General features: G+C 39.6%; 1 protein-coding gene across 2 annotated transcripts; it reads left to right on the forward strand.

The window, feature by feature from the left end:
* The first annotated feature begins 6,367 nt into the window (after positions 1–6,367).
* On the forward strand, positions 6,368–18,356 carry CLN8 (CLN8 transmembrane ER and ERGIC protein). Of its 2 annotated transcripts, XM_043985940.1 has the most exons (4): positions 6,368–6,583; positions 10,800–10,935; positions 12,101–12,751; positions 17,079–18,356. In XM_043985940.1, exons 3-4 carry the CDS (start codon positions 12,209–12,211, stop codon positions 17,400–17,402), a joined length of 867 nt encoding a protein of 288 aa, XP_043841875.1. In that variant the 5' UTR covers positions 6,368–6,583; positions 10,800–10,935; positions 12,101–12,208; the 3' UTR covers positions 17,403–18,356. The 2 variants fall into 2 exon arrangements, with proteins under 2 accessions (XP_043841875.1, XP_043841874.1); XM_043985939.1 differs by lacking the exon at positions 10,800–10,935.
* The last annotated feature ends 4,866 nt before the right edge of the window (positions 18,357–23,222 follow it).

Consider the following 23,222-nt stretch of genomic DNA (forward strand, 5'->3'; position numbering starts at 1 on the left):
ATATATTATGATCTCTTTTTTTTTTTGATTCAAGATTTCAATAAATATTATCTCAAATCATCTTAGGGTAAAGAACTATGAGGACCTGGGGAAACTTTACAAGTTCAGACATCTCTCTAAATCAGAAATGACTTGGATATTAATGTTAAATTAAATAAATTATGTCATACTGGTGGCCAGACACAGAAAATGAAATTAATTTATTTTTCTTCAACAGTACCAATTCAGAATGTTTGTTTAATTTCTTCTAGTTCTGTTCAGTAGTAATGATGTAGGAGGCAAAAAAAGTGTTAACAGAAAAACCTAAGACCCAAGCTCTAATTTAGATCTGAGCTCTAAAAGGGATTCAGACCCCAGTTAATGAATAACTTAAGATTCAGGAAACAAGTCAGGGCCTAGGTTTTCTTACCCACATAAATCAGTACCCATAACAAGAATATACAGAGGCAGGTTATAGAGACTTTAACAATAACAATGATAAACTGACAGGCTATAGAAAATCAAACTAGAAAAAAATGAAAAATGAAGAGTTTTTTTTGGGGGGCCGGGCAATGAGGGTTAAGTGACTTGCCCAGGGTCACACAGCTAGTAAGTGTCAAGTGTCTGAGGTGGGATTTGAAGTCAAGTCCTCCTGAATCCAGGGCCAGTGCTTTATCCACTGCACCACCTAGCTGCCCCCAAATGAAGACATTTTGAAACTAGCCATGGGAATCAGAAAGAGACATGCACAGAAAAGGCCAAATTCGTCCCCAGATTCACCTTATGACGTGTAAACTCCTAAAACACCTCCACAGAAAAAGGTACCTACCTCGGGGACTGGTTTAGGACCCCAGGAACTCCAGATTAGGATAAGCCCTCCCCTATACCTCCCTCAAGTGGAGATTATTATAATAAGACTGATAATCAATTTATCCATACTATAAATATAACTATCTTTTCTTTCACTATTAGAGAGATACCTTTCCACTTTTCTGGTTCTCTCCCTGTGTTCACTCGCAGTATTGCAATAAAATTTGGGAAACTGAGTCACTGAGTCTTGTAATTAATCCTTTTGGGATGACTCACGATCAATTTGACCCTAATTCCATCCCACATCAGTATGAGAATAGAATTGGAGTAGGTAAAAGATGGGAGTAATCCAGGGTTGGGTTTTGACAAGGTATGAGTGACAATAGGACAAGGGGGCAAGGAATTCCAAAGGAGAGAACAGCATTCATTTGGTTAGCTAGGGGGCAAGGTTAGAAAAAGAAGAAAATCAAACCAGGGAAAATGTCCTCTATTGAAGAGGATCCTAGTCCCAATCATATTTCATCCAGACTAGGTCATGGGATTTGAGAAGATTGAGGAAGTGGGAGGTTAAGATATTTGAAGAAGTTTCACTACCAGTGTTGAAGTATAAATAAGGACTGGAACTGAAGAGGAGAGGAAAATGGCAAGTGGGATATTAAGCTCCGTGATAGAAGAAAAAGAATAACATCTTGAGGCGTCTATATAGATAATAGTCACTATGATCAGTGTTGCTTAAAATTTTTTTTTAATACAGTGAGCTTTGTTAAGGGCTGTTAAGGGGTCCTCTGAACTTCTCTTTTTGAGTTACCATATTTTCCTGAAACACTGGACCCAGAGCATGAAGGAGGCTCTGAATGTGTCAAAGACAAAGCTCCCCCTCAGCTGACATGATTTGTTGTTGTGTGCCAAGCTAGACTTCTGTGTATAGTTGGGAGGCAAGACAGGGGCCAGACACTATGTACTAGGCTGAGATAATGCTTGTACAGCTGGGGTCCTTTGCAGATAAACAGACCCACCAATCTTCATAGTCTAGCAATTCCCAAAGGAAAAGAATGAGGCTTTCGCCATCACCTTGCTTCTTGTTTTTTCCCACCTTTGCAGCACCAGTAACCCCTCTGATATCACACCCCTTCCTGTTATACCTTCCTCCTAGAGAGGTGAAGGCAGCAAAGGGAGAGTTTGGAAGTAGCAGTTGGGATGTAAGAGTATCCCAATTCTGCTTCTAGGATCAGGATAATTAGGCTATGAAAGTATAGCCAGTGCTATAGAGTCTGGCTAGGGATACAATGTCACATAGGACAAGGGCTCCTTAAATGCTTTCCACTCTCAACCCCATTTTGCCTGAAAATTTCTACTGGACCCTGGGTATATAGGTATATAAAACAGGCATACATAATAACCTTTTACTATTGCCAAATTTTTTGCGACCCACACGTTCAATTACTTGACCCTATATGGGGTCATGACCCACAGTTTAAAAAGTTAGGTCATAGGAGAATACAAGAGTTCTGTGAATAAACGTATTTGGAAGAAGTATGAGGAAAAAGCAATCCATAATTAAGGAAAATGTATTCATTACTGAACATGATTTCCAAAGGGCCTTGAGGAAGGAGGAACAGGGTTGAAAGGGGGAAGAGTTGGAAGGGGCTTGGGAGTAAAAGAGAAGGGAAGAGGAAAATAAAAGAAGGGGGGGCAGCTAGGTGGCGCAGTGGATAAAGCAGCCTTGGACTCAGGAGTACTTGAGTTCAAATCCGGCCTCAGACACTTGACACTTACTAGCTGTGTGACCCTGGGCAAGTCACTTAACCCCTATTGCCTTGCCAAAAAAAAAAAAAAAAGAAGGGGGGGAGGGAAAGGAGGTAGAGCTTCAGGGCTCTTCTAATCCATTAGAGATGAGATAAGCAGAGAAAGGGAGAATTTCAGACTTCCCTAGTCCAAGGTACTACCTTTCTTCCACTCACCCAAGCTTGCACCTTTGGTATCATACTCACAATCATTCTACATATCTTGTCTCTAAATTTTGTCCCTTTTACCATTACAATGTCATTTAGATTTGTTCTTCTCTCTGCTCACATAGCCACCACACTTTCAGAAATGCATCTCCTCTCACTTCAAATGGCAGTATTTATGATCAGAATAATAAAAAAGGAGGAAGGGGAAAGAGGAGTTTTATAATTGTGACAGAAGTTCTTTTAGATAAAACTGCAAGTCTCTTATCCAAAGAGAGCAAGTACTTATGACAACAATAGATGAGACCATCAACTTTACCACCTTCTTTCATAGGGGTTGGATGGTTTCTAATATTAATCCACCAAGTGCTTAGGGAATTTCTACATTATTAGTTCATCAAGTTGCCACAAAATAATTGTGGTTCCTTTTTTTCCTACCCACATACTTGCCACTCCATTTCTAGTTTCAGTGCCTTTGCCTAGGCTGTCCCCCAGACAGATGAATTAGAATGTGGAAGTTCTTGGGTCCATCTAGTCAATCAAAAGATCAAGTGAAAAACATTTAAGTACCAACAAATGCGCCAGGCACTGTGCTAACTGATTGGGGATACAATTAGAGGCAGAAGACAGTCCCTGCCCTCAAGGAACTCACAATCATTAGGTTAGGGGAAGACATTATGCACAATATATACAAAGCAAGCTATAGAATATATAGGAAAAGTAGGAAATAATTTAAAAGGGGGAGGTGTTAGAATTAAGGGGGGTTGGGAAAGGCTTACAGTAAAAAATTAGATTTGAATCGAGACATAAAGGAAGCTAGAGAAGTCAGTAGACAGAGATGAGGAAGGACAGTATTCCAGGCATAGGGGGCATCTAGAGAAAATACTGGTGAATGGGGTGTTGTTATTTTGAACAGTGCTGACAGGCTTTAGCTTGAAAACTTCTAAGCCAGGGAAACCCACCATCTTTCTATGTAGCGCATTTCTTTTTGGCTTAGGAATTGTTAGGAAGTTTTTACCAAAAACAAATTTAAATTCCCCTTAAGGAACTTCACCTGTGGCCCCTTCCAAGGGAGGGAAACAAATCTAAATTCCTCTTCCACTGGACTGCTCTACAGATATTTGAATACAGCTTTTATGTCTCTCCTTCTCCCCTCCCCTTGCCAATCTTTTTTCCATGTTAAACATTCACAAAGCTCCTTCCAACTCAGTCCTCATATATTGATGGCCTCCCACCTATTTCCTCTTCTACCCTTAGAGGGACTGATGACTTTCTGGTACTATGGTGATAAGTCTAGCTAAAATAAACCTGATTGTCCCTCCTCTAAAGCACATTTATCTAGTCTTCCCCTTCCACAAGAAATACTTGCAAGAATCCCATACACACACACACACACACACACACACACACAAATGAAATTATAGTCGTGTCCACATTTCTACACTTCTTAACACCTTCTTTAGGGTGCCCTTTGAATAGTTAATGCTACTTTGAAGGTTAAAAAATTATAAAAAGGTTAAAATCCAACCACAGAAATTCAAAACCCAACATGTGTTATCTCTGGGTTTGGGGAAGACAAAAGGCTGAAAGGAAGGACTTTTGCTAATGGCTGAGGTAAATTTCATTATAAAAAGAATGGGTGATAAAATCACTCCACCCTTGGTGTGCACCCTCCCTAGTAGGTGGACACTTTGCTGAGTGGATTAAAGTATAATCTAATCTAAACAGTAAATTAATTAGCACTTATTAAGCTTTACTTCCTTCAGAACTGGTCATACAAAGAAAGTATGTAGTAGAAGGCAAGATTTTAGCTAGGACTTGAAGGATGCCAGGGAAACAAGGAAGCAGAGATGAAGGGATAGTTTTCCAGGCACTGGGAACAGTCCGTGAAAATGTTCCTCTGGAGTGTCTCTTTCAAGTTACAGCAAGGTGGCCACAGTCACTGGATCACAGTGGGGGGGGGGGAGGTTTTGGGGGAGAGGGTAAGTGTAAGAAGGCTAGGAAAGTCAGGGCTGCTATATTGGATCCTGGAGATGATAGGGAGCCATTAAATACACTTATTGAGTGGAGGGGGTGACATGGTAATACTAGTGCTTTTTGAATATCACATTGAAAGCTGGATGAAGGATGGCATGTAATGGGAAAGGACTCCTATTCAAGAGATAAATCAACAGGCTATGACAATATAGGCCTGAAAGTAAGGAGAACCTGGACCTGCTTGGTGGCAGTATCAGAGAAGTATATGCAAAAAGAGTTGCTATGGTAATATCAACAGCCCTTTGCAACATTGTGGAGAGTTTAGAGAATAACACCTAGGTTGCAAGCTGGGGTTGGGGTGGTGACTAGAGGAATGAATGGATGGCACTCTTGAGAGGATCTGTGTTCAAATTTCCGTTTTGCTATTTAATACCTTTATAGCTTTGGGCAAGTCACTTGTCTGGGACTCAGTTTCCCTACTTGAAAAATGAGGTTGGTCTAATCCTGTAGATGATCTTTAAGTTCCCTTCTAACTCAAAATGTATGACCCCATAAACATTAAATATACAAATGGGAGGTATTACTATACTATACATATACCTCTGAAATCTGGAGATGGGATAATGGGTGAGGAAAACTTCAAATATAAATTCTAAACCCAAATAACGTCATTAATAAAAGAAAGATTTTGTTAGCTTAAGACTCTCCACCACCACCATTTCCTCCCCCACCTAGATCCTGAATCATTTCTTAACTGGTTTTAGGTTACTAGTAAATAACTCCTCTTACTGCCCTCTTTTCAATGTCTCATCACCTGGTGATATGAATGAAGCATTAAAAAGTCTGATGTTGTAGAGAAAAAGCTCACAGCCATCATATAACATTGTTGTTCAGTCGTGCCCGACACTTCGTGATCCCATTTGGGGTTTTCTTGGCAAAGATACTGGAGTGGCTTGCTATTTCCTCCTCTAGCCCATTTTTTTCAGAGGAGGAAGCTGAGGTAAAAAGAATTAAGTGATTTGCCATGGGTCACACAGCCCGGAATTTGAACTCAGGAATAATAAGTGCCCCTCCTTCCAAGCCCAGCGCTCCATACACCGCGCCACCTCGCGGCCTCAGCTGCAGCTCAGCCACTCATCCTTTGGGACTTCTCTGGGCCTCTATTTACTTCTCTGTAAAATGAGGGGACTGGGGGAAAGCCGGCTTGTATTTGCCTTCCCAGGCCCATAGCTCTAGAGCCGAGAGGGATCTCCGAGGCCATCCGGTCCAACCTCTTCGTCACATGACCTGGGTTTTAACCCGGGCTTTGCCATTTACACAACTGTGATCCTCAGGCATATCCCTTCAATTCTCTGGGTCTCAGTGTCCTTTTTAGTAAAAAGTAGAGGGCTAAACTAGAAGATTTCTAAGGTTCCTTCTGCTCCTACAACTATTATCCGATGAGCTCAAAGGTCGCTTCCTGTCTACGCTTACAGGATGGACGATGAATTCCACATTCCCGCCCACTTTCCTCGAAACTCAGGTTTCTGCCTCAGTTCTCTCTTCTGCTCCAGCACTTGGTACAGTCCAGTCCCTCCCTCCGCCCTCCCCCACCCCTGTGCAGAAATGGCCCGAGCCGGGTTGGGCCGGACGTCACGTGGGTGGGGCTCACTCACGAGTGTCTGAGTGTGTGTGGCTCCTTCTTTGGCCCACGCCTCCGGGCCGGGACTGCTGCGTAGGCGCGTCGGGGGAGACTGGCATTATCGCCGGGCCCCGGAGATTGTGGTGACATTGCAAGTTTGGATTCGGGTGCAGGTGCTGAGTTTTGTAGATCAGAGCCAAGAGAAGGGGCCCCGAAGGGTTGCAGGGAACCGAGGCCTGCGGATCTGGTGAGTAACCCCCGTAAACAGTAGGAGAGGGGGGCGGGGGCTTAGCGGAGACAGCGCGAAGGGCTGAGATCGTGGAGAAGGAGCCGGGCAGGTGAGGATGGCGCGGCCCCCAGTACCTGGAGCCGCAGCAGTGCCCGGGGCTTCTCGCTCAAACTCGGTCCTTTTAGAGGAGACAGTGGTCATCCTCCACCCCCTCATCTCGCTCCCTCGGGATTGTCGAAGAGCTAGAGAAGAAACTCCCCTCCACCCTTTAGGAACAGGTTCTCCAGCCTTTTCTGCCCGGAGCGAGCCCCTGAGTCCAGTAAGTGCCCGGCAGGTGGAGAGGGCACGATCCCATTTTACCCCCTCATTTGCTCCGCCCGCGTAGGATCACGAACCAGTTGTTTTCGTGCGTCTCCAAAGTGAATGGGTTACATTAGATCTCCAAGCAGTGGACTTGCTCCCATCCATTCTATGAGTCTGTGTATACACAATTTTCTCCTCCCCACCCGGACCTCGGAATGAAGTGGTATTGGGAATGGGAGTGATCTTCTGTTTGGAAGGATGGGGTGACAGCTTTGGTTCCTGGATTCCTATCTACAAAGTCAGCTGCTTTGTGGATGTATAGGCGGAGAGAAAGGGCCAACAGAAACCCTGTGGGTATCTAAAAGTTTGGAGCTCTCATTAGCCGATATGTTCCTTTTGTAGCTTCTAAAAAAGTGGTGGGGGGTTACTGGATTTGTAGCTAGGAGTTGGGATAATAAAAATCCAAACTCAATTTTGCCACTTGATAGTTTTGAGCTTGGGCACAGCATTCCCCTTTCTCTAAGCCTCAGTTTCCTTGCCAATAAAATGAGAGGATTCGACTAAAATCTACATAATCTGAGCCTCGTTCAACTTTGATTCCAATACATTGGATTGATTGATTGATTGATTGATTGATTGGCTGGGCAATGAGGGTTAAGTGACTTGCCCAGGGTCACACAGCTAGTAAGTGTCAAGTGTCTGAGGCCAGATTAACTCAGGTCCTCCTGAATCCAGGGCTGGTGCTTTATCCACTGCTCCACCTAGCTGCCCCCCCCCCATTCCAATACAATGTAACAAAAAAGCACCTACTATGTGTGAGGACCTGTGGCAGGTGTAGACTTGTAAAGATGAAAGAATGAACCATGTCTTCTTGTCTTCCTTCTACTTAGATTCTACTTCTTGGGGAACTTATCCATATATACACACAGACATACATACACACACATATGGTGTTGGGGGCAAAGGGGAGATCCATGCAACAGGCTCCGGGAAAATTTGAAGTTTATTGCTTTCTCCCAAATATGAGACAAAGGAAATAGTTCCTTGTTTCTGTCTCCTTCGAGTGTAAACTTCAAGTCCTTTTCTTCAGAAGAGGATGATTCTTGAAGGGTACGCCAGTGGAGCACAGTATTTGGCCAAAGTTAGAACAGCCTTGAATATCATACCAGTGATATTCTTTCTCTGAGTAGCAGCCTAAGGTCAGAAAAGTACATGACCAAAAAGTTTTTCACTCTCGCATGGTAGATTTATGTCCAGAGTTAGAAAGCTAGACATTATCGAATCCAGACCCAGACACCTTAATTTACAGATGAGGAAACTAAAGCACCCAGCAACATGAAATAACTTGCCTAAGATCCTACAGCTAGTGAGTGAAAGAGCTGGGATTCGAATCTCAGGTCTTGTGACTCCAGAGTCTGGGTTGGTGTTTTTTTTTTCCCTCTACACTACACCACAAATCATTTTTAAGTATGGGGCCAGAGTCATCTCATTTCCTGATAATTAATGTCGGTTTGTCAAGAAACCTATTTCCAACCTTGGTGCAGTAGAGAAAGTCCTGAGCTGGGAATCATTACATCTGGGTTCTAGTCCAGGCTATGCAGCTTATTTCATGTGTGATGTGGGGAAGTCATAGGGTTGTAGATTTATAGCTGAAAGGGATCTTGTCAGTCAAGTATAAGTTATATGCCCGAGAATGTGTATTGATTGCACTGGAGATACAAAGACAAAACTAAAACAGTCCTTATCTGAGAAGCTTGCGTTCCATAGAGGTAGGCAGCATGTACAAGTAAATATACAGTTAGTGTGCATAATTTGAAGGGAATCAACCTAAGCCTCAAAAAGGAGGTGACATTTGAGCTATATTTTGAAAGGATTCTGAACTGAGGAGGGAATATATGCCATGCCAGATTGGACAGATAGGGAACTTGGGCCTAGAGAAGTAATGTGCTTAAGGTCATGCAGGCTATAAGTGGAAGATAAAAGCAGGTCCTTTGATTTCAATACAAATTTGCTTCAGTAGATCAGAGATTCAGTAGAATGGCAGAACCAGAAAGGGCTTTGATGATCCATCTCCATTATAGGTAAGGAAATAATCCCAAAGAAGTTAAGGGGTTTCCCCAAAGACATACATCTAATCTAGTTAAGAAAATATTACATAAAGAAAAATGTATTTAGGGTCAGAAGGCCTGAGTTTAAATCCCAGTACCAACACTTACATAGCTGTTTACACAAAGACAAGTCACTTAAACTCTTTGAGGCTCACTTTCTTTACCTGTAAGATAGGGATCAGTGGCAATCTGGGATAATAGATAGAAGGCTGGCCTTGGGTTTAAATTTTGCCCCGACACATACTGCCTGTGTGACCTTGGACAAGTCAGTTCACCATTCCGTGCTCTAGGCAACTCTCCAAGACTATCAGTTGCAGAGAAGATGCAGGCTTCCTTTATATCAGATGTTTCTTCATCCACTAGTTCCCTCTGCTAGTGAAACCACATCCTTAATGTAATAAAAAATGTAATAAAGTTTTCATATCAGACTGTTTTCCTATCAGTTTGTTATCCATCTTAATAAGATACCATTCATGCAGTACCTAGCACATAACAGGTGTTTAATAAATACTTGCCGAATGAATTTTGATAAATAATAATTTATAATCCAATATTTTAAGCTTTCCAAATCAATCACTTCACAAGCATTTATTAAGCACTATGCTAAGGTGGACACAACTAGGTGGTCCAGTGAATAGAATACTGGGTTTGGAATCAGAAAGTCTCAGTCTTCCCGAGTTCAAATGTGGCCTCAGACACTTAGTAGCCAAATCACTTAACTGTTTGCCTCAGTTTCTCATATGTAAAATGACCTAGAGAAGGGAATGGCAAGCCACTCTAGTATGTCAAGAAAACCTCAAAATGGGGTCACAGAGTCAGATGCTACTGAAGTGAAGAACAATAGTGCTAGGCAGTGGGGATACAGAAAGACAAATGAAAACTGTCCCTGCCCTCAGGTAGATTATAACCATGCAGCTTCTACATAATAATAGCCTTATGAAGAAATTAGGGCAGGAAATAGTCTACCTATTTTACACGTGGAAAAAAGACATGGTTGGTGTCTTAAATGGGATTGAACTGAGATTAATTTCAAAGCCAGAGCACATTCTCGTGCTGTATTGCTTTAGCACATCTCAGGGAGCCAACAATCCTAGGCAAGCCTCCCTTAAATTTGAGCTACACTCAAGTGATAAGGGTTCAATAAATCCATATCTGGAGAACCATGCTGTAATAGACAAGTGTTCTTGACAGACACTTAACATGGGCTTTCTAAACTTTTTATAAGTTAATTTTCAAGTGTGCCTTAAGATTTCTAAGAATACTAGAGGTAATATTGTATGAATGACCTACTCTAAAATGTTCCTTCAGGTGGTGAAATGATTGACCTCCCTTTCCAGCTTGGGAGGCAGGGTAGAGTCCTATGTGCATTGGCTTAAAATATTGAAGCCATAAAATCTAGGACTAGAAAGAGGCCTGTACAGATGAATGTACTCTTCTTATTTTTTCCTTTAATGCAGACATTAAACTGTTAAACAGATTCAGAGTCATCACATTTGAACTCAGGTCCTCCTGACACCAGGGTCAGTGCTCTATCCCCTGTGCCACCTAGCTGCTTGATCTTAGCTCGGGATATTAAAATGGGGTCTGTGGACTTTTAAAAAAAAAAACTATTTTGATAGCTTTCTGCATAATTGCTTTATAATTTTATGTATTTTATGTTTGATGTGTATAAAATGTATTTTATACATTTAGAAACATCCCAACTGCCTGTTAGACATCTTGAACAGAATGTCCCATAGACTTCTTAAAATTTGACATGTCCAAAACTAAACTTATTTCCTCTCAAACTTTCCCTTCTTCCAAATTTCCCTATCACTGTCCAGGATACCACAATCCTTGGAGTTACTGAGGGATAGCATCCTAGGTGTTCTTCTAACCCTGCCATTCAATCTGTTGCCAAGTCCTGTGGATTCTACCTTTCACAACATTGCTCCTGAAACTGCCACCATCTTGGTGCAGGTGGGTTATGCCTGGACTATTGCAGTTACCTTCTATTTAGTTTCCCTAACTCAAGTCTCTGCTCTCTTTAGCCAGCTTACTAGAGTGGCAATTAAAGCAGAGTTCTTACCCTGTCTACACACACACACACACACACACACCCCTCCCTCTGCTGCTCCTCAGTAAATTTCAATGGCTCTCTGTTATGTCCAGGATCAAATATAAAATTCTGTTTGACTCTGATATCATGCCTCCCCCTATCCACAGACACTGGCCTCCTTGCTGGGACAGGATACTTCATCTCCAGACTCAATCCTTTTTCACTGGCTAGTCTCCATGCTTGGAATGCTCTTCCATACCCCTGCTTTTTGACTTTCTGGATTCTTTTAAGACTCAAAGTGCAACCTTCCAGAAACCTTTCCCTATTCCTTTAATCCTGGTGTCTTCCCCTTAAGATTATTCCCATTTATTTTGTATATCTCTTGTTGGTGCATAGATGTTTACATGTTTTATCTTGCTTCAAACTCCTTGAGAGCAGGGACTATTTCTGCCTTTTTAAAAATATGGTACAATGGATAGAGCCCTGGACTGGGAATCAGGAAGATCTGAGTTCACTTCTCCCTCAGCCACTTAATAGCTGTTTTACCCTAGTGACCCTGAGCAGGGCAGCCTTTCAGCCTTAGTTTCCTTATCTCTAAAATAGGAATGATGTAGTCCCTATCACACAGGGTTGTAAGCATAAAATGAGAGCACATATTGCTTTGCAAACCTTCAAATAATAAATGGTAGCTGTTATTATTGTTATCTTCCCAGCACTTTGCACAGTGTCTGACGTAGTAAGCAAATGCTTGTTTTCTTCCTTACTTCTTTTACCAGCCCTTGCCAAAAGTTCATAGAATCATGGGAAGAACTTCAAAGAGTTTGACTGAATTTGGTAGTAAGTAAGCTCCTTGAGGTCAAGGATTATTTTTTAATTTTTTTATTTTCAGCATTTAATGCTTGGACCATAGATTAAAGATCATCTAGTCCATTTGGTTAGGCATCAAATGAAACTCTCCTGTTTGGGAACATGATTTGGCATTCCCTTATTTTTCCTTTTATAAAATGCTATGATATTTTTATGCCATAGGGAGGTACAATAGTAGATTCTATTTGACCCATATTAGTGAACTTTTTTTTTTTCCAGATTAAAGAGAGACATATGAGTACCCTGGAAGCCAGAAAAGGAGGCATTGGCACTGGACTAAAAAGTGGTTGAACCATCTAAGACTCCACTAGAATTTAAAGTCGAAAAATGAATCTTGAAAGTGACAGTACAGCATCTAAAAGCATTTTTGATATGGACTATGCTTCATGGAAAATCCGCCTAATATTAGTGGTGGCCGGTTTTTTCTTCTACCTGGGTGTTTTTGTGGTTTGCCATCAGCTCTCTTCCTGTCTTAATGCCACATATCGATCTCTAGTAGCTAAGGAGAAGGTCTTCTGGAATCTTGCTGCCACCCGAGCAGTTTTTGGAGTTCAAAGCTCCATTGCTGGTCTGTGGGCTTTGCTCATGGACCCTGTTCTCTCTGCTGATAAAGCATATTCTCAGCAGAACTGGTGCTGGTTTAACATTGTAACTGCAACTGGCTTCTTTTTCTTTGAAAATGCTGCTGTTCATGTGTCAAATTTGGTTTTCCGGACATTTGATATGTTCTTAGTAGTCCATCATCTTTTTGCCTTTCTTGGCTTTCTTGGGTTAGTGATCAATCTCAAAGCTGGCCACTATCTAGCCATGACAACCCTGCTGCTGGAGATGAGCACCCCTTTTACCTGTATCTCCTGGATGCTTTTAAAGGTAAGTGCTTCTCTTCGAAGACATGATGCTTATTATGTTACCTAGGGATGTCAGGAGGGAGATGAGAATCTTTCAAGGTAGATAGTACAGGGGTTATTATCCCCATCCCTTGAATGAGGAGTTGGGCATCAGCGAGATTAAGTGCCTTACCCATTTCCATGCAAAGTAGCAATACATTTGGAGTCAGGTCCCAAGTTTGTGTCTTGGCACTGACACTTATAAAAATTTTTGACAGGGGGCAGCTAGGTGGCACAGTGGATAAAGCACCAGTCCTGGATTCAGGAGGACCTGAGTTCAAATCCCACCTCAGACACTTGACACTTACTAGCTGTGTGAACCTGGGCAAGTCACTTAACCCTCATTGCCCCACAATTCTAAAAAAAGTATGACGTTGGGATAGTCACATCACTTCTCTGAATTGTGGCTCTTTTCTCTGTAAACTGCTTGCTATGAGAAAAGTACTTTATAAAGCTTAAAGTTCTATGCAAATTGTGATCTAGTATTCTCTTCATGGCTTAGCATCTAGGTTCTTTAGGAGAACAGCTTACTGATCAGTGTGTTCACTTCTGTTGATGCCATTTTATTTATATCTACAACTATAATCCTGTGAGTGGAGCAACCCTAAATGGAAAGACTAGGAGAGTAAAACCAAAATATTGTAAAAAGAGCACTAGCCTCTGAGTTAAGATGTGAGTTCAAATCCAATTTAGCTATACTTGACTGGGTTCATTACCTTTGGGCATCTTGTAACATTGTTTCTCTAAACCACAATTTCCTTATCTGTAAAGCAAAAGGATTATATTAGATTTTTAAATTTTTCTTCCAGTTTTAAATTCTGTAAGACTTTTTTGTTTGTTAGTTTGCAGGGCAGTGAGGGTTAAGTGACTTGCCCAGGGTCACACAGCTAGTAAGTGTCAAGTGTCTGAGGTCGGATTTGAATTCAGGTCCTCCTGAATCCAAGGCTGGTGCTTTATCCACTGTGCCACCTAGTTTCCCCCAAAATGTGCCTAACTGCATGGGTAGAAGAGCTGCTTCTTTTTTTGTTGTTTTTGTTCTTCTTTTGTTTTTTGTTTGTTCTGTTTTTGATGAGGCAGTTGGGGTTAAGTGACTTGGCCAGGATCACACAACTAGTTAGTGTCAAGTATCTGAGACCAGATTTGAACTCAGATCCTCTTGACTCCAGGGCCAGTGCTCTATCTACTGCACCACCCAGCTGCCCCAAGACTTGTAATCATAAAATAATCTAATAGTTAACTAAAAAGCCCTGGAAAATAATGGGCATATACTATAAAATCTATATCCCTATAAAATCTTCCGCTTGAGACCCCCAATCTCACTCTTAGACACATGCTCCCCTAATGAGATGAAAAGAATTGTTTGTCATTTTTTATTATAAAGTTCATTAATTTTTATTAACTGTTTCAGTAATTTAGACAGTCTTGCCTGTTGTCTACTTAAATAATAGAATTCTTATCACCTTGTAAAAAAGACAGAAATTAGGGTTTTTAAATTAATCTTAATTGTTCCTACATTTGCTGTGATGTGATTTTTGATGATTCTTGTAGAAGTGGAAAGGACTTTAGAGGTCTTCTAGTTCAGCTCCCTCCCTTTACAGACAAGGAAATGAGGAAGTTAAATGATTTGCCCAAGGAAGTATCATGGGTGGCAGGGTTGCGGATTAACCTACTTTAGGGGGCCATCCAGTCCAGTCAGTATATGAAAGGAATCCCTACTACCTCATAACTTGGCAAATGGTTGTCCAGCCCCCTGCTTGAAGACCTCCAAGGTGGGGGAAACCATCATCCTTTAGGAAATCCATTTAACCTTTGGAAAGCCCTGATTGTCAGGAAGTTGTTCTCAACTTTGCCTCTTTTCAATTTCTTACCTATTCTTACTGGTTCTGCCTTTAAGCCTAATCCTTCCTCTACATGATAGAATCTAAACTGTTTCCTCAGCTAGAAGCTGAAAATATAGACAGAAAGGAAAATAGCCCCTTTCACCTTGCCTTCTGGGTTTTTAAACCAAGGGTTTTTCATTTGTGCATTGTAAGCACTTTGAAAAACATATAGGGACAGCTAGGTGGCGCAGTGGATAGAGCACTGGCCCTGGAGTCAGGAGTACCAGAGTTCAAATCTGGCCTCAGACACTTAACACTTACTAGCTGTGTGACCCTGGGCAAGTCATTTAACCCCAATTGCCTCACTAAAAAAAAAAAAAAGAAAAGAAAAACATATATACATATTTTGTTTTGACAACCAGACATTTCCTCAAACAGTATCTCTCCCATTCCACATCTACCACCTTGAACACACACAAAATAGCATCCTTGGTTTCTTGTTGATACTTTGTCTTTTAATTACTTGTCTGTCCCCTTGACTCTTTAAGTCAATTTGCTGCTTATTGTCTATTTTTCTCAGCTACTTATGAAACTATCCTTGTACCTTGTAGGTGTGTTGTGGGTTCATACTATATTGAGACCCTAACAAAATTCTATTTGTTCCTTGCCTTTGGCTTGTTTCTTGTTGGTGACTACATCAATGGGCTTCTGCCACAGGAGTAGGGGAAAGAGGATTTACTTCATCTGAATGTTGATTTGAAAGAAATTGAGGAAGAAGGCTGGAAATAATGCCAAAATAATACTTTTAAAAAAATCGTTTCTGGGCCTCTACTTCATTACCATGGACCTCCCTGTAGCATCTCCCCTATGTAGTCAAAATGTAGTTTTCTGATGTTAGTTTTTGCCCTAGAAGCTTTCTTGCATTACTGTGGTTGCTTCAGTAGTCTGTGGACACAGCTTGTGTCAATCAGTCCCTCTCCAAGACTATGGTATTGGTCTTTTTTTTTTTTACTCGTAAAAATATTTTATTTTCTAGTTACATGTAGAGATAGTTTTTCACATTTGTTTTTATAAATTCTAGTTCCAAATTGTTCTCCCTTCCGTATCCCCTCCCCAAGATAGCAAGCAATCCGATATAGGTTATATGCATACAACTGTGGTGATAGTCTTAAAAGATCCTATAACCCAAAACTCCACCCTGAAGTCAAACCAGCAATGAAGTGCTTGGAGCTTAGTTGGGCTCATGACACATAACCTGTCATTTTGGGTTTTGAATTCCCCAGTATGGTAGGCTTGTGGCACAGTAAAAGAGTGGTGGATTTGGACTGTGACTGTTTATGTGTATGACCTTGATCAAGACTTAACCTTTTGGCCTTGAGACAGTTAGACTAGATGACCACTGTCACTTCTGGTTCTAAGAAGTGATCTTTGAGAAACCAGGGTCATCTCGCCCTTGCCACAGTGAAGAAAACTTTAATGGAAGCTCAACTAGGTCTTTATTAGCAAAATAGCAAAACTACTTTATAAAAATATTGTGCCTTACATCCTAGGACCAGTGTTATAGCAAAGGTTCCCTCTGCATTTTTGTCAGCCTAAAGTGTCAGCATTAATTACTTAATCTAATCATGGAAAGCCAGTAACAAAACTCAAGAATTCTGAATAATTCATGTAATTCTTGACTTTTCCTCTCATACAGTCCCCTCCCCCAGTTTGATCAGTTTACCAAGTCTTGATTTTACTTACATAGCAGCCATGTTACAAGCATACTCTTCATTCATTTGGCCACTATATTTGAGACCCTTAGCCCCACTCACCTGGATTACTATGATCGCCTCTTATCTAAAGACCCCCTACCTCCAGCCTTTTTTCTCTATAAACCTTCCTTCATGCCAAATCACTTTCCTTAATTCGCATGAACTAAGGTTCTGACAATGTCATTCAGAAACCTTTAGTAGCTTCTGTTTACATATAGGATAAATTTCTTTGACATTTAAGAGCCTGTACAGTCTGGCTCCAACCTGTCCTTCAAGCCTGATTTCACATTCTCCTTCACCCAACGTAAAGAATACAGAGACATTCTAATCAGACTAGACAAAAATCTCCATTTTTTTTCTCTTGTCCTGCAAATTCCTGCCCCTCTGCGTGTATACAAGCTGTATGTTCTCCAGCTCCTCTAAGACTCCTTCCCTGATGTATCTATCCTCTGCTCTCCTGTCTATCTCCAGGACCATGAAAATGAGCTCTTCTCAGATTTTCTTGGGGTTCTTTGTTCTTACACTTTCTACTGAATTTCAGACTTATTTGTATGTGTGTTATATTTCTCTTATTGGATGGTAAGCTTGCATCTCTCCATTACTAATGCATAGCCTGTATGACATGGCACTTAGGTCCTTAATAAATGTAAAATAGAATTAATTTTAAATTTATAGAAAAAAATTGTCAGTGAAACCTGATATTAAAATAGTATCAATTTATTTTCTCCCCTTTTAGGCTGGCTGGGCTGATTCTCTGTTTTGGAAGGTAAACCAATGGTTGATGATCCACATGTTTCATGGACGCATGTTTTTGACTTACCACATGTGGTGGGTATGTTTTTGGCACTGGAATGACCTAATTAACAGTTTGGCTCATCCACATCTTGCACTTTTCATTGTTGGACTGGCCCTCCTTACATTAATTATTAACCCATACTGGACAAACAAGAAGACTCAACAGCTGCTCAATCCAGTGGATTGGAACTTTGCACATTCAGGACCAAAAAACAGTCAGTCTGTAAAAGTGAATGGCCAGACTCTCCAAAGGAAGAGGCAGTAAATGTCTGCTAAGAACTGGAAAATAAATGGGACACACACAATGTGGAAGTCTGAGAAAATTCTTTTAAAATCAGTAACCAGCTGGTGAACAGGTGTTTGTTTTGATTTTTGTATCTTCTTGGTGTTCGTTTTGAAGTAGCCATAAAGTATTTTGTTTTTGTTTTTAAACTTCAATTTGCTTTTATAGTGGATTTTGCCCCATAACAAATTCTTTTCACTTCCAGGGTTTGTTGCAGTAAATTTTACCCATGTTGGGTTCATTAATGTAGTATTAAGAAATATGAAGCATGGTATAAGGAACTCTTAAATTGTGGGTTAACTTTGAGTCAGCATTTATTTTCTGTTCTTTTTTTCAAAGATTTGTCTTTTCTTATAAGGAACTCTCAAATTGTGGATTAACTTTGAGTCAGCATTTTTTTCTGTTCTTGTTTTCATACAGTAATGTGATTTGTAGCTTTGTTTAAAATTATAGTTACATTTTTAAAAGCCATGTGTGCAACACTGTCACCTAGTGGCAGAATGTTACATCAACCAACTGATTCTTCTAGGTTCAACTCACAAAGCATGGAGAGAAATAATGGTCCTTGAAATGAAGGAATTTTCTTGTGGAGTTGGAATTTCAAAGCAAACGTTTGAAGGAACTTTAGTGCACGTTAAGAGATGTGAAAAATTTCTAATTCATATATTTTAGCTATGAATTTGCACCCAGAAGTAGGTACTGGTAGTGTCATCAGACTCTGGAATAGTTACTTTTTTTGTTTTGTTTTTTGGACAAGTATATTTCTTTATATTTTATATTTCCCCAAATGAAGGCCAAATTTAGTATTAACAATTAGCCAATGTTATAAATGCTTTAACTTCTATATTTTTTTTTCTTCAGGGTATATTTTTCTATTTTACATTTTGTTTTACTTTCTATTGTGGGGACCAATTTTTTTTTTTTTTTTGCAGGGCAATGGGGGTTAAGTGACTTGCCCAGGGTCACACAGCTAGTAAGTGTCAAGTGTCTGAGGCCGGATTTGAACTCAAGTATTCCTGAATCCAGGGCCAGTGCTCTATCCACTGCGCCACCTAGCCGCCCCCTATATTTTTCTATTCTATTGTTATAGAATGGTTTTATTTTTCATTTGGGTTAAATACTTGATTACTTATTGGAAAACAAATGATTATGCTAAAAGTATTTAATTTCTCTTAGGGTTTTTTGTTTGTTTGTTTCGGAAGACTGATATCAAGGCTGCCTTTCAAAATTGTCAAAATATTAGTTCCTTTATTTTTAGTAAGACAATATGCTAAAAATACTAATGTACTAAAAGTTAATTCTGGTTTATAGTTGTTTAAATGTCCATAATGACTTGTACATAGGAACTGGATCTGTGATTTCATTCATCTTGACTAATGCAGGTCAGCCGCTTCTCTAAAACAAAAATTTCTTAAGCTGTAACTAAATGTGGAATCTTAAAATTTGGCAACAGTAAAAGGTTATGTATACCTGGGGCCACATAAAAATTTCTTAGGCAAAAAGGGGTCGCAAGTGGAAAAAAGTTTAAGAAGCACTGTTGTAGAATTTAAAATATTAAGAAACTAGGACAGAGCATTAAGGTCACCTAGTCAGTACATATCAGAGATAGGACTTGAATCCAGCTCTTCCTGGCTCTGAGACTAGCTATCTATGATACCATGCTGTCTCTTTTTCCTTATACTTTTTATTTTTTAAATGATATTATGACAGCTAAATGTAATCTTGTAATAACTTTAGCCTTTATTTTCTTGCTGGATTATATTTATACTTCAAGAATCCATTATGTCAGCAACAGAATCCTTCCACTAAGGCAGGGAGGTAGTTAGTGCAGTGCATACCATGCTGGGCTTGAAGTCAGGAAGACACTTCACTAACCATGTGATCCTGGGAAAGTCACTTAACCTCTGTCTGCCTCAGTTTCCTCCTCTGTAAAATAGGGAAAACAATAGCATCTACCTCCCAGGGTCATTGTAAGGATGACATATTTGTCAAGCAATTTACAAACCTTAACATTGCTATAAAAATGCTATGTATTCTTAATTCTTAGTATTTGGTTGGAAAGTCTTTTTGTTTGTTTTTGTGGGGCAGTGAGGGTTAAGTGACTTGTCCAGGGTCACACAGCTAGTAAGTGTCAAGTCACTGCGCCACCTAGCTGCCCCCTGGTTGGAAATTTTCTTAATATTTGGTTGGGGAAAAATCAACTAGTTACTCTTAATCCCTATGATGCTATATGTTTCCAAACTTAACTTGGTTGATATTAAGGTGACAAAATTGTCAGCCACTGCCACAAACTCAGACCTTTCTACCACTTCCAGACCTGCTAGAGCCAGTGTTCCAATGGCATAGGGTCATCCCCATACTGAGTCAAGGCACCATAGGACCTTAATTAATGAAGATGAATTAGTACTAGAAAAGAAGTTTTAAAATAATTGTATATATATTTGCTTTCCAAAGAGAATCTGGTTCAGAAGGCATCATCCCTGAGCTATTTCTTAAGTATACATCTCATTTATATTGTATAGCTTAGGCATAGTCTCAAGGACTCTTGACCACATTTGCTTTATACCAATCTCCTCTATCCATTGGTTGTAATAACTGTCTATTTTGGTCCATTTAAAAAAAAAAATTTAATCCAAGTCAAATTCAGAATTATTATTTAAATGTATGGTTTTTTCAAATTGTCTTAAGGTTTTCTAGATTTCATTTTGTATGAAGTCAGTTTTTAAAAGCACCTTTATGATGTTAGCATAATAAGATTAAGTGAGAGAATGTATTAAAATAATTTCAATCTCTGGTACAATTACATGACTAGAATGGGTAGGAATGTGCTAAATGTACTTTTTTACAAGTTGGTGAAGTCACTGGTGATATTTAGGTCAGATGTACATTAAACCTGTTGATATTGGGTTGTTTTTTTTAATGATTTAAGATTTTAAAATCTAGAGGTCATGTTAACACCACCAAAATCCAGCTCACTCACTGCCTGCTCCTCAAATGACTTGAATATTTCTGTGCAATTCTTCACTGTGCAGTCAGCAATAGTATTAGCTTTTCATTCCAAACCAGGAAAAGGTGACTTGCATCCAAAGTCCCAAAGTGGAACCCCAGTCCATATGTAGCAATAAATTAACTATGCTCTTTATCAGAGCTTTAGTTGTAGAAATTTTATTTCTTAAAGATAAAACAGTGATCAGCACCTCTTGAGTGACTACAAAACTCAGTTTGCTTTATTAAAGTACTGAACACGTGAGGGTGCAGTATTAGGTTGATGGTCCAACTGTTTTATTGATATCTCATAATAGAGGAAGACTTTTAACACCTTGTGTGAACCCTCTGGTGAATTTACAGAAGGACATAGACAAGAATTACACAGGTGTGAATGGGTTGCATCACTAGAAGGAACAGTGAAGTTGATGAGATCACAGATCCATTTGATTTTTTTTATTAAGGATTTTACTATCTCACTTTTACTAAGATGGGGAATGTCATTTTCCGAAGTCATGTCATCCTTTTTCCCTTTTGTGCCCTTTATACCCTGATAGTCTTGATCAATCAATCACTAATCATTTATTATGCATCTACTGTGTGCCAGGCACTGTGCTAAGTATTAGCACATAGTATTCTACTGAAATATAGAGGTACAGGAATGTAGACTCTGCAGGTATGCATTTGGATCCCACTTTTCATACTTACTGTCCATGTGACCATGGACAGATCACTTAACCTAATGAAATTTGTACTACTTGCACAGAGGGCTACTGTGCAGAAAGTGCTCTGCAGATATAAAGTGCCTCAGAAATTGTGAATAATTGGTTAGCATTGGATATGAAGTTTATAAAGTAAGTGACCAATCCATATTCCCATTTCTAAAACTCCTGCTATAGGTATGTCCTTTTAAATACTTCAATAAATCTCTGGTTTCAGCAATACTAATTTTCTTTAATGCTTTAAAGGTTTCTAAAGATACTTCCCTCCTAGAACCTTGCAAAGGAGCCATTTAAGCCCTTTGCTCATTTAAATTGAATTTCTTGGGCAGCTAGGTGGCACAGTGGATTCAGGGAGGATCTGAGTTCAAATGTGACCTCAGACACTTGACAACTTACTAGTTGTATGACCTTGGGCAAGTCACTTAACCCTCATTGCCCCACCAAAAAAATAATGAATAAATTGAGTTTCTTTTTATGATTGGTAAAGCAGGGGGCACTGGGCCTAATACATCTGAGGCACTTATTAATGGTCATTCCCTTCCTCCTTTACTATGATTATCAAGCCTTTCTTTGTAAGAAACAGGTATTATGAACCAAAACAAATCCATATATTGACAGTGTCTGAAAAAGAATGATTCATTTTGTGTCTAGGCTCTCACTTCTGCCAAGAGGTGGAAAGCATGATTCCTCTTCTGGAGTTGTGTTTGTCATAGTTCTCTAATTTTTCACAGTTTTTCTTTGCAGTGTATATGTATACATGGATATGTGTACATGCTTCTCCCCCTGTACATGCTCTTTCCCCTAAGAATGAAACCTTCAAAACAGACTTGTTTTGTCTTTCTGTCTCATCATGTACCTAGCAAAATGCTTAAAGGTTTACTAAAGTAAAAACAGTTATTTATGTATTTGAGCTAGGATTTAATTTCATTCCTCTCATGTCTCCAAGTTCTTATCTCGACTAAAGCAGAATTTCTTTCCATATTGTAATATCAGTTAACATTACTATTAACATTTCCTCTAAGTTCCCCTTCCATATCTAAATTTTATTATTTCTATATAAGGAAGATACTGTCTCAATGAATTTATTTTTTATTATTACTAGTTTTAAACCAAGTGTATATTTTGCTGCTACAATATTTGGGATCTGGATGTAGTCATAACATCTTCAAGTAATAAGTTTTTTCCTCCCAAACATGTATTTAAAGTAAAGGGATAGTGTTTTATCAGAAAGGTTTTTGTACAATCATTTCTGACTCTTTCCCCGTTTGGGGTTTTCTTGGCAAAGATACAGGAGTGGTTTGCGATTTTCTTCTCCATCTCATTTTACAGATGAACTGAGGCAAACTGACTTGCCCAGGGTCACGTAGCTAGTAAGTATCTGAATCCAGATTTGAACTCAGGAAGGTGGTTCTTCCTGACTTCAAGCCCGGCACTCTATCCACTGAGCCACCTAGCTGCTTTTATCAGAAAGAGAATTCTACTAAAAATATGAACAGTATTCAGAATTCAACATTGACTTATGTGATTCTGTATATCACAATTTAAAAAAAAACCACAGCATTAAAACTACGCTCCCCTTTAAATTACTAAGCACAACCTCTGAAAGTAAATATATAGTAGACAACCCCAAACTGGAAATACCATCACATGCCCTACACAGAGAACATTCCCTGAAACTTTCCCCTTCCCCCAGTCCCCCCCCCCCAGCCCCCAGCCTTAAAACTTCAAGAGGTAAGTATAGTATGCTGGAAATTGGATAATAATGGACCCTGTTGGCTATTTGGTAACCCTTCCCAGAATAATGTTTTCATTTTTAAATACATGCATTAAGTACATACATACACATGCATATATATTTTAATTAAATGCATAGGATTACAAAGGAAATCAATTGTATTGAGATAAGTACCAGTCTTTTTTTTTTTTCAGTTCACAGCACTCAGCTTGACACCTGGATTAGATGATCTCTAACCTTCCATCCCTAAAGCTTAATGACACTTAATGTTCAAGTAGACAACCAGTGCACTATAGGGAAATGGCTAACTGGAACTATGCAAAGTGGGCAGAGAAAAGAGGAAAAGAAATTTACTGTGGG

The sequence above is a fragment of the Dromiciops gliroides genome, chromosome 2, assembly GCF_019393635.1.
Source record: "Dromiciops gliroides isolate mDroGli1 chromosome 2, mDroGli1.pri, whole genome shotgun sequence".
Classification (NCBI taxonomy): Eukaryota; Metazoa; Chordata; class Mammalia; order Microbiotheria; family Microbiotheriidae; genus Dromiciops; species Dromiciops gliroides.